This window comes from Parasteatoda tepidariorum, chromosome 11 (genome assembly GCF_982258835.1).
Source record: "Parasteatoda tepidariorum strain Cologne lab strain chromosome 11, Ptep-v5.0, whole genome shotgun sequence".
Lineage (NCBI taxonomy): Eukaryota > Metazoa > Arthropoda > Arachnida > Araneae > Theridiidae > Parasteatoda > Parasteatoda tepidariorum.
The window spans coordinates 83,920,363-83,933,442 of NC_141765.1; the positions used below are offsets into that span (position 1 = coordinate 83,920,363).

At 28.7% G+C, this 13,080-nt stretch overlaps 1 protein-coding gene across 1 annotated transcript in view; it reads left to right on the forward strand.

The window, feature by feature from the left end:
- Nucleotides 1-13,080, forward strand: part of LOC107446430 (tetratricopeptide repeat protein 38) — a 58,960-nt gene that overhangs the window by 13,918 nt on the left and 31,962 nt on the right. Inside the window, exons 6-8 of the mRNA XM_016061070.4 lie at nucleotides 630-705; nucleotides 4,531-4,650; nucleotides 8,120-8,179. Of these exons, the coding sequence (XP_015916556.1) occupies nucleotides 630-705; nucleotides 4,531-4,650; nucleotides 8,120-8,179 (256 nt within the window). The remainder of the gene's footprint in view (nucleotides 1-629; nucleotides 706-4,530; nucleotides 4,651-8,119; nucleotides 8,180-13,080) is intronic.

Here is a 13,080-nt window from a genome sequence, read left to right on the forward strand (position 1 = left end):
TCTTCCCGCAGAATAATTTTTCAATTCACTCATAACTTCTACAGCCACAGTTTAATGAAATGGATGTTCAAAAACTAGACTGGCCTTTTCAGAGTCCTGATCCTAAATCCTATAAACCACCTATGGGACAATTTAAAACACAACCAGCCAAATCTACAATTCTCATTACCAGTACACTCCTCAACTATGATGAATGCTTGGAAGTCAATTCCTATGGCCTATCAAAAACTGGTATTAATCCCCTGACATGTGCAGATTGTCATTAATGCGAAAGGGGAGCCAGTATCATATTAATATATGCCCCTTGACTCTTGAGTTTGTACCGCTGGGTATCTGGATACTTTTGGTCAGGTAGTGTATGTAAGTGATAACAAGGGTTCATGATGTTTCATTGATTAATAATATTTTTTTTTGTCGTGTGGTTACTGGTTTCCCCACCACTAATTGAAGAGTTGTGTCATATAATATCTAATGTCAACAATGTTCAATTGATATAATCAATGAGTAATTAAAGCAAAACGGAATTTTGTTAAGTTTTGTATGTGCATGTTATCAATGAATGATTAGTTTTATACTTATCTCTTAATTTTTTGGCTATAAATGTTATAGTTAGTGTATTTTTATTTTAGCCACCTATTTGGAATGTATGCATTTGGATTGGTTGAAATTGAATCATACAAAAAAGCAGAAAACAATGCTAAAAAGGTAATTTTTATGCTAATATATTTTTTCTGTTTCACAGAAATTTCTTTGATAAATAATTTTTTGTTCATTAGTATAATTATAACAGTTCTCTTTATTAAGGCTCTGGTTTAGAACGTTGGAACTCGCTTGAAATGAGCGTAATATTTGCTCGTTGCAAATGAGTGCTCAGAAAAAATGAATCTGTTAAAAAGTCATAAAAGTTCTTACCCTACTTACTAAATTATAAATATGGCACTCTTATTTTTATTTCTGCGCAGTCCAAAAAATAGTCAATTTGTTTTGTACTGTAATACTGTCTCTATGTTGTGTTATTGTTTATGGGATAAGACTGATTTCCCAAAAAACATTGACATCAAGGCACAATTTAATTTTTTAAAAACAGTAGCAGAATTTGTTAGCATGGAAAAATGCCAGTAGCACAACCAGGGTTCAAACCAGCATTTTTTGAAGTTGTATTGTAATATATTTTGTGATGTGAAAAATGAAACAAAATTGTTACTGTGAAACATATTACTATAAAAGGTTTATTAAATGATTAACGTTAAATGTTTATACTTGTATGAAAGTTCAAGTACCACTTTTTCTTATACCTCTTTACTCTATAGGGAACATAGGACCTTTGTCGTGACTCTCCATCTCATCCTATTGGCAGCCAAAAACTTTATTTCTTTCCATGTTTTGTTTATTGTCTTTAATTCATTGATAATAGCTCTGCTCCATATCATTTTAGGCCTACACCTCTTTCGTTTACCTGAAATGTCCAGTCCAGCCAATGTTTTACTTTAAATTTTTCTGGCTTTCTGATAATGTGTCCAATCTATCCCTATTTGCGTTCTCTGATTTTAATTTCTGTTACTTTTTGCTTACTGATTTTGAATGATTCATTGTTAGATATTTTGTGAAACCATTTTAAATTAAGAATTCTTCTGATACATTTGTAGATAAAAGCCTGTTACTTATTTGTATTGGTTTTCAAGTTGTACATTGTTTCTGATCCATATAGAAGTACTGTTTTAACATTTGAGTTCAATATTCTTATTTTTTTTTCATTTGATGTAGTCCCGCATGCTCAAAATTTATTTAAAATAGCAAAAGCACTTTGTGCTTTATTCAATCTGTTGGTTATCTGTACCTTCTCTGCCATTAATAATTGATCCAAGGTAGGTAAAACTTCTTCAAATAGACAGTTTTTTTGAGATATATGTTGGTATTCTGCTTTGAGTTAATTTTCATGATCTTTGTTTTGTCTTTGTTAATCTTTAATCCACATCTTTTTGCTGCGGTATATAGGGTATTTGTATAGGTTTGCGTATGTTGTAGGTTGCTTGTTAGAAGACTGAGATCATCTGCAAAATCCAAGTCACTGAGATATTCCATTCGCGACTATCTTATAGCCTTATTGTTGTTATCTACTTTTTTCATAATCCAATCAATGACTATTAAAAGATTGTTGAGGAGAGAATATAACCCTGTTTTACTCTTGATAAAATTTTAAAGGGTTGTGTTTGTTCTCCACAAAATATTATTTTCACACGGTAACTTTTGTGAATTTTCTGACTAATATTTTAAAATAATGCTGTTTTATGCTATTTTTGTTGTAAAAATATCTGTTTCATTATATCAAAATAATGCACTAAATTTGACAAAATATAAAATTTGTAAATTTTTGTTTCATTAATTAAATTTTTGCAGTTTTTTAAAATTATGCAGTTTTTTAAAATTATTAATTAAAATAAATTATATGAATAAAAGGACTTTATTTTGGTATTATATAACATTTATCTATTTAGTATAATATGACATTTATACATTTATGTATCACATGTATATTTTGGTATAATAGAGTTCCCAAAGAAAGGGTGTGACTCTTTAGGAATTCATAATATTTATAGCTTTTAATGGGTAAATTATTGCGATGAATATACACAGTCTGGGAATTGATTTTTTAAAGTACCTTGCATTTTTGAAAATTTTGCGTATTGTAATAATGTATTAAAATCATTGAGATTTTAAAAACCATGTTGAAAACAGTGAAGTGGTCTAAAAACGAAAGTAAATTTTGATAGTCGCAAGTTGGGCTTTATTACTTAAATTAGTCTTTATTATCAAAACTTTATTACTTAAATTAGTCGGCAGTACAAATATGTTTTAAATACCAAGATTTAATGTGTAAATGACTGCAAAAAGAAGTGTATATAAGGCTGATGTGGAAATGACTACAAAAATGAAGTGTATGTAGGGAAGATGATGTTGACTTACAACGATGGCATAGCCACAAGTATATCACTCTAAAAAGTGATTAAAAGTGTCAGAAAGTGATACTCAATTGTGAAATTTATGTGTCTTCATAACATTGCTTTAAAACTATTGCTTTTGAAAAACCATGTGAAAAAGGCCGTAAGAACGAAAAAGTATTGCCAAGTAAGCTGTCTGAAAACGATGTGGATTAACAATAGAATAGTAAAAAATAAGCAAGTAAAGTGGTAGTTACTCAAATTCGAAACTAGTGTGTCCCAATGACATCATATTAAAAAGTCTTAATTCGAAAACATTATGAAAAAATGCTGAAAAACGATGTGGATTTATGATAGAACCTCACAAATTGAGTTAAAAGTAGTTATAATTCAAATTCCAACTTTAGGTGTTACAATAAGGTATAAAAAATATTGGAGTTAGAGAACACCATGCAGAGATGGCCGAAAAACCAATAATTTACTGTTAAAAAAATTATTGGGAAGCAATGTGGATTTATAATGGAATTGTTGCAAAACAATCAGGTCAAAAAGTGATTATTATTCTAATATAAATTTGCTTTTCCTAATTACATCGCAATTAAATTTGGAATTTTAAAATCCATATGGAAATGGCTTACAAAGCAATAAATAACTACCAATTTATTGTGTCAGGAAGCAACCCAGATTTACGACGGAATTATCATTATTTGAGTGTGTCGAGTGCCTTTGAGCTGTCACAAGTGATAACTATAATTCAAAATTCACTTATTATAATGACATATATCAGAGTTTGAAAAACCACTTGTAAAAGGATGAAAAAACAATTGCAAAACTAGACTAAAAGATTATTGCCAATTTTCACTACCATGTTTTCTGTAACTAGCATTTGATTTTTAAACTAGCAATTTGCTACTTGCTAGTCTATAAAATCTGGCCCTGTTCCAATCAAAAAGGAATTTGTTGTCCTGAAAAAAAAGAGGAATTTTTTAAGCTGGAGATGTGTAATTATGTAGATATTTTATGAATCACAAAAATATTGCTCAATAAACCTGGGGTTTGCTTGTTGAAAGTGAGCTATGAGTAATACACTTAATATTATATCAACAAAGTATTTCTGATTTCTTCATTAAATCTGGGTTTCGCTAAATCAGGACTCGTTTTATTTCAGTTTGACTGTATTTGTGAAAATACTAAATTATTGTATTTTAATTATAAATTATAATATTAAATTATTAATTATATTAAATAACAATTACTATTAAATTATAATTTTTTATGTAGTTTTGTGATTTTGGCAGTATTCTCATAAAGTATTTTTGCAGAATAGTTTTGTTATTTTGAAAATTTCTGTTGGAAAGAAAAGTTGTCAAACAAAGAGAATTTTTTTTGGTCAAGATAAGTTTTTTTTTTAAACATTGAGTGTATAGAAAATATGAAGGGGAATTTTTTTCTTTTAATGATCAAAATCGAGGTTTGGTCTGGCAAGGTTTTAGGTGTGAGTACTCTATATTGACATTATTTTAAAATTTGTTTTTTCATTTTTTTTACATATAATGTATTGTTTCTTTATATTATATATTTTAAATTATAGGGTTTAGAAATTAATGCAAAGGATGCATGGTCTACTCATGCACTAGCTCATGTATTTGAAATGGAAGGAAGAGTAGATGAAGGTGTTACATTTCTTCAAAATACTGTGGAAGATTGGAAGGTTTGTTAGCATTTTGACATTTTAAATTTAGGTACACTTATTTTAACATTGAGATAGGAAGAAACAAAGAGTTATAAAATCAAGTATTTCTAGGTTTATTACTGGAAAACTATTATTTAAATTCATACAAATTATCACTAAATGTTTATCACAGTCCGTAGAAAGAAAATGTTGGAATTAAAGTTTAATGAAACTTATTCTGAAATTTTTTTTAAAATCATCAAAACTTTCCAAATATTTAACTTTTAGAATTTTACAGTGCTGTTTATTTTTTTCAGAGTAAAACTTTTACAGTATCTTTCCAAAAATCTGATATTTTTTAGGTATCATATTGTTGTATTTTTCTTTGATCCTGACATTCTTTTACAACCACTATTTTATTCAAGCATCAAAATTGTATATATTGAAAGATATTTTATCTTTTGTTATAATAACACTCTTTTCATGGTTATTTAATTGATAATTTTTAGTCAAAACTGGAAAATTTCATTCTGTTTATTTAACTATGAGTGCTGTGCTGATTATAAACTGTTTAAATCACGTATTATCTGATTAAAAATGTTTCAGAACTTAGTTTTTTGAGCAGAATTTTTCTTTCTATCAAAGATATAAAACTTTATCTAGTACTATGATTCACTTATTATGTCTTTATTAAACTTAAAATACATTTTTTCTGAATCCTTCTTTTTATTTTTTTAATTGGCAATAAGCCAAACCCAATTATTGTTCAATTGAATGAAAAACATTTTAGCTTTTTAACTTTGCTTAACTCAACATTAAACATTTATAGATAAGTTGTGATTTTTTTAAAAAGTATCGTATCTATACTGGTGTGGCGTAACTACCACTACGATTATTTAACACCAATTCACTAGTATATAAGACACACGAACTCGATTCAATCTTGAGGTACCTTCTGATAGATGAAGGTAGGCATTGTCGATATCTACTCCCCACACAACTGGTGACCACAGGACGTGATTACTTCAAAATTGCAAAGAATTTAATTGGATGAAAAAAGGTTTGTATTCAAATATCATTATATCAAGGTGTATTTAAATATCATTATTATTTTCTTTTTTAACTTGATATTAAACATGGAGGAAGGCACAAATGATTATATAAATTCATCAACTCAAGATAATGTGAATTTAGAAGTAAACAAAGTGGCGATAAAACACCAATTTTTTGGCGACATAAACCTAAATTATGGTTTTTACAACTCAAAGCACCGTTTGTTAACGGCAATATTACTCATGTTTTAACTAAGTATAACATTGTCATTGTCTCTGAAGAAAATGTCTTAGATTTTGTTGTGGATATTTTGTCCAACCTGCCAATGAATGGAAAATATGATACTTTAAAAAATGCTTTGATGAATAGATTAACAGATACTGAAGAAGCCAGGTTGAAAAAGGTACTGACTGAACTTAATCTTGGCGATAAACGTCCATCTGACTCGTTACGACAAATGAAAGGTTTGGCTGAACTTTTCATTTCTGAAGAATTATTAAAATCACTTTGGCTACAGAGGTTACCTCGGCAGGTTCAAGCGATATTATCTCTAAACTCTGATTCTTTGGGCAAAATTGCCGAGATGGCAGATAAAATCATTGGTATATTTAGCTCAACAGAATCATGTACAGTGAATAGAGTATCGATAAAAGTTTTGAACATAATAACACTAATAACGAAAATATTAATTCCTTGGAGATTAGTATTGCAGAATTGACAAGGAAATTTGTGATGAATCATCACATGAATCCTCTACCCCTTGCGATGAATCATCGCAAGGGGTAGATCTCAAAATAAATCTGTAAATGCTCGAGACCGTTCGAGATCCCAACCCCCAATCTTCTCGTTATAAGCTATGTTGGTACCATTATAAATTTGGAAACAAGGCACATCACTGTTTAAAGCCTTGTGAATTTAAAAAATCAGCAAGTATTTCGGGAAACAATAGCAGTCACAAATAGCTAGTCAACTGTTCAATGTGGACCGCCCATCGACATAGACATGATCATATCACGTTTGGGTCGCCAGTAGTAAGGGAAGGTGCTTATTTTCCTTACAGTATGCGATTTTGGATGAATAAATACGAAGTAAATTGACAAAACTATAAATTGACGACACTAGATGAAATGGAAAAGGATAAATGGGGGGGGGGGGGGGAAATGGTGAGAGAATGAATAGTAAAAAAAAGGAAAGAGCATTGCTTTCTTATTATTCAAGCAGATGATAGAATTCAGTTTGTTTCATTCTCCGATAATGACAACAGATATGGAGGGGTAGAAAAAAGATAAGTGAATAAAGAGTAGAAAATCGAGGAATGGCTTAGTTTTCTTAGGGGGTGAGAAATTACTGGTTTAATATTGAGTTGCTTAGTTTTGTTTTCGTTTTAGGAAAGCAAAGATTTCTTGTTTCATTCCCGGTTTGTAATGTTAATGAAGAAAATTATAAAACTGACATAATTAAATGTGCTTGTAAATCTGTAATAAATGCATTGAATTTCATATTAATATTTCGTTTATCATAATTTTATTTGTTTATTGTTTAAACGATTTATGAGCATTCTTAATTTACAAGTTACAATTGTGCTGACATTTTACAAAAATCAAACAGATTAAAATGCAGTTACTAAATATATTTTAGAAATCTATTTTTGTAATTATATTGTGTATCTATCCCATTATTATGATAAAAAATATTTTTGATAAGGCATGTAATTTAACCAACTAGAGTTGGCATCTTACGGCTGGTATCATTTAAACACTCCCTTTAAAAAAAAAATTTTTTTTGTCAAAATTTGATGGGGGGCTGAATCAGTGTTTGGTGATAATCTTTTCTGAAAATGACAGTGTAAATTTCAAGTTTTATTTGAAAATATGATTGAACTATTATGTTACTAAGGATATTTTAATCATTTTCCAATTTTGCTTCTCAAGATTTAAGTTTTTTGAAGTCAATATTTTCTACAAAAATCATCCTTTTAAATTGTCACAATTTTAAGAACTTTGTCTAAAAATGGTTAATTTAATTTATAATTTTCCAGCCCTGTGTTTAAATTTTTTAAATTATTTTTTTATCATCCTTTAATTCCATTTGAGTTTTCATTTTTTCCTTTATTAATTGCATCCTTATTTCCTTAATTTTGCTTTTAAGACTTATGTAAAAATTTTTTTTTCCTTCCTTAAAAAGCATATTGAAGTAAGTGAAAACATTGACATTAATTTCTGCAAATGATTATTTTTGAAAAAAAATATGTATAAAAATACTTTTTATTAATTTATCTATACGGTTGAAAACAGTATGGGAAAAAGAATTAGGTAGTTTTTCAAAATTTGTATTGGTTTATTGAATGAAGTATCCTTGAATTACTTATGAATTTAGTGTGGTGCTGGTTAGTTAGATCTAAAATATTCTTTTAATAAATATCATAAAATTGAACTCTTCCTTTTAAATGTTACAGGTCTGTGGTTTGTTAGCATGCCATAATTTTTGGCACTGGGCTTTGTATTATATAGAAAAGGTAAGATTTTGTAATATTGGAAAATATGTTCAGCAAAATATACTTATAATACCATAGTATGCTATTTAGTGGTATAGTTGTTTTTGTTAATAGTGCATTGTGCTCTTTATTTAGTCCCTGAAGAATTGTGTAGAAACACACTTTTCATTAAACTCTAATACAATATTTTCAATAGGGGACATTATATATAAAATTTTGGAAACCTTGTAGACCTTGTTTAATTTATTTTGTTATTGTATAATGATCTTGAATTTTCTGACCTATATATTAAATGCTAAAAGAAAGTAATATAGATATTATATAACAAGGCTCAAACAGGCCTAATTCTTACAAAGTAAACTCATTGTTAATATTTACTATGCTTGTTATTTTTTGTAGTAAAAACTATTAGTTTTATGCACCCTAATTTCAGTTGTGATTGGTGTGGTGCTTATAAATTTAAAAATTACAAATATATAGACGTGACTTAAATGATAAAATTTTAAAGTTAAAAAAAAAAAAAACTAAGTTGTTGAAAACTTTGCCATCACCAACCTTTTTTTTTAACATCATAAAGAATCTATTCTTTGGGATCACTTTCATGATGTTCTCTGCTTTTATTTTGTCTGTTTTATAAGGATTTTTCCCAGAATGCACCCTAATATGAAATCAATGGGGGGTTTTAACGTGAAATTGGTAGACGATTACCACCACAATCTTTATCAAAATGTTGCCAATACCCTTATCTCACTTGATCCTCATTGCAAAAATTATGACCCAATAAAAACCATCTTTTCCCAATAGACTTCCTAAGTCTATACTCTCCACAACTCACCCAATACTGTTGCTCTGATGACCACTTTCTTTATTCCTGTTCATTTCTCATTCCCTGTCAAAAAACTGGAGAATATAAATAATAGGAAGTATAGGTCATAGTAACTGACTGAAGGTATAATTTGAACAAGGATTTTAATTCCCCTCTTGACAGATTAGTAGGAATTTTGTTTGCGTCACATTCCTTGCAGTCGTTATGTTCCTTCCTTTAAAGTTTATTCAAGGTTTTCCTAGCCTATTTTTGAATAGTTTTTGTATTTTTTTTATTTTTGAAAATGTATGTTTTCCAGTGTTGGACATCATTCATGGAAATTTTACTCATGACTAAACTTAGACAGAATAAATTTATTCTGAATGATTATTCACATGAAAATTGAGTCATTATTTTTGAATAATGATTGATGAATAAATTTATTAGTCTTCACTAAATTTTCTGAATACTTTTTTGAATATTGGGAACAAAATTAAAATATCATGTCATTTTACTGCAACTTTCCCGCCGATATGTCATCAAACAAATGTAATTAATTACAGATAATAATGATTACATTGTAATCAACATCTTGTAATCATAATTACAAGTAATCATCATGGTAACAAATAATTATTTCTCATTATAAACAGTTATGATTGTTTATCACAACAAAAAGTGATTGCAAATAATCAGTATTATAAGTAATTAAACCCTAGGATTGTTGTCAGAAATTATGTGTCATCATGAAGTATAAATACAAGTAATCATAATTCTCAGTGATCATAGCCTAACATTTACAAATACTCTAAGTAATTGAAATATATATGATAACAGCACTATTAAATGTTGTCCTAATTTCAGGTGGGATTGATTACATTATTATCAGAATCGTTGGTAATTGATTACATTTTATGACAATACATGTATTGTATATCTAAATGAATTCTATTGTTTGGTTTACTAAATTAAAACTTTTTAACATTGAATTGCATACAACATACGTACAATAAACACACACGTACATACATAAATGGTATGTATTTTGTATTCACGCATATACATGCACTTTTGTACGTAGAAATGTACATTGTATGTTCATACCTACTGTTAAGCTGCATGCATCTTTAACGAGGTATCCCAATTGACGAATCATGATAACTTAAAAGGTATATTTAATAAACCAACACTATATATATATATATATGTATATGTATATATATATATATATATATATATATATATATGGGCAATTCCATATGTGACGGAATGACATTTTGACTTGCATGATGACAATTAATTGAAGTTTCTATGCATCTAATTTCAAATAAACATGTTTTTTTCTCATGCATATCATTATTATTGGTATAATGTGATTCATAAACTAAAAAAAAAAGAATTTTTTATTTTTTTTTATTTTTAATTTTATGAACTTTTTACGTGTGTGACGGAATGACATTTTGGCAACCAAGCTTTCGGCATGCCGCTTAGAACTGGTAGTTTCTGTGAATTTTGCAACTATTATTTTCCTGAACTATTTTTTACTTTTAGTATAATGGGTAAGCAATGTAAATTGTGAATTTGGAAAATGAACCTCAGGTTGGCTATCAGTTATTAACATCTATTTGCTGTGACGGAATGACCGTGACGGAATGACAAAAAGTTTAGTGGAAGAAAGTCTTCATTTAAAAAATGTTTTATTAATATGTAAATGATAAACAGAATGTAACAGATAAACAGGATTAATATTTACATAAGAATCAGTTAAAATTTCAACAATTTGAAAATTAGGTTGTCTCAGAAGAGGTTTTATATCTAACTTGCCAATGTCACATCTTATCTTCGTTCTCAGGAAATTTATGCATAAATCAATTTTTGTCCCATGTTCTTTAAATACTTTAACATCTAAATCGTCTTTGTTTATCAAAGTAATTTGCGCTACATATAAATGTGCCTTCTTTTTTTTCGCAGTATGGGACAATGATTAAAGAGCCGACCGCATACTCTTCAATCATATTTTCCATTTCCTCTTCAAAACAGTGGCTTTTCAAATCATACACTTGGTTTTGGTTAAAATTAAAAAGCATTCCAATTTTGATGATTCGCTTCTCAACTACATGAGCATCTAGTGCAGGTCTCTTGTTCCTGGCAATGCTAATGTAGCAATTGTCTAGCTGAAGTCATTCTCTTTTGCCCTCTCTTAAATAGAATAGCTGGACAAAAACAAAGCTTCAACGATTTGTTGCTTCGACTTTATGAAATCATAAAATTCTTTTACATATTATGTACCGTTTTACAGTAGCCAACATCTTGTTTGGCCTTTTAGAACAACATCACAATTACATGGTATTTATAGGTGCATGTGCTGTGAGGTATTAATGAAATACACTTAACAAAAATGAGAATAAGAACAAAAATGAGATAAGACACACTTTACATCAATATATGCTTCTTTATGAAAAGCCTCTTTTAAGGCCATAAGTATATATTGCATCTGCACTCTTCGTTACTCTGTCAGAGTTTGTATTATGACTGAATCCTTCATACTTGGGGGCTTGTAACTAACATCATCTCGACAGTAAATTTTTTTTTTAACCAAATTAAACAGCTCATCAACATTACTTTTCTCACTTAGTTTCTTTTGAGTTCGATGTTAAATACTTCTCACATAAAGACCGAATTAATTTTTTTACCTCTATTGGTGATTTTGGAAGTGAGTGTACAATTTTTTTTATGGTGAGTGTACAATTTTTTTTATGGCTTTACCAAGACTCTGCAGGAATTTGTATAGGGAATTTAAATTATTTGTATGTGAAGAGATTGGTAGAATTTGATTTTTTCTTTGTTTACACAATCTCCGCACAACAGCGTTTGCACTTCTGAGTTTTTTAAGTCTAACTTTTGTCGCGGAAGCTTTCTTCTCTGCCTTTCTTTCTCTGTTTTTTTTTCTTCATCATATCATGGGGATCTTGGTCTTTTTCAACATTTTATCTGTCTTTCAACAGCTGTTTTAGCCATTAGGTTAACTGAAAAAAAAATAATTCCCTAGTTTTTGACTAAGCTTCTCAAGGACTCGTTTTGTCATTCCATCGCCGAAGATGTGTCATTCCGTCACGCTAATTATTGGAAGTTAATAATCAAATGCATAGAATTTTACAATTTCTCATTGATTCTTATGTCACATCTGCTTTATATTCCAAAATATACACATTTTCATTCAAAAACGCAGTTGCTATTTAAAAAAATATACTAAAACATGTGACGGAATGACACAAAAAAAAGTTACTTTTATTTAATATATTAAACTTAAAATGACTTAAAGGCTATGTTTTAAATGTTTAAATTTTGTACTATATGCATATTTTTATAAAAATATTGCAAAAGAAAGATACATTTCTTTTATTTTATAAGTATTTTTCAAGAAAACAATTTGAGCACAAATGTGAAGCCATGTGATTACTTTAGAATGCTGCCAGATTCAAAAAACTTTAAATTATCAAAAATTAAACAGTAATATGTAGACTTGGCTATTTTTGAACATATTTTTAAAATTTAAATATGCAATTCATAAAAAAGAAATTTCACTTAAAAGTTGACACTTTCATGGAATTGCCCATATATATATATATACACAGTACAAAAGTTTAGATTCACTCCTGAATTTTTAAAATTGAACAAATAGCAAAGTTTTTAAACTGAAAATCGCAACAAATTAACTTGACTTTAAGTGTATCTATAAATATCCTATTTTGACATAGGATATTTATAGATACACTTATGCGATAAGGTATGCTATAATATTTTATATATAACTTATGAATTTCATCCAATCTTGGATTATTTGAAATATACTCCTTTAGCCTTAATCACAGCAGTGCATATTTTTGACATTCTTTCTATTAGCTTTTGTAATGTTCTAGTTGAGATCTGATTCCAGCAACTAAGTAAAGATTTCCAAAATTTGGTTTGATTGGTACATCGCATTTTTCTAACAATTCTATTTAGTTCACCCCCAATAGCTCAATAGGATTTATATCGGAGGATTGAGGGGACCAATCCACGTATTTCAGTACTTTTTTCTTTCAGTACTTTTTTTTGATGCAATGTAGTTTCCACA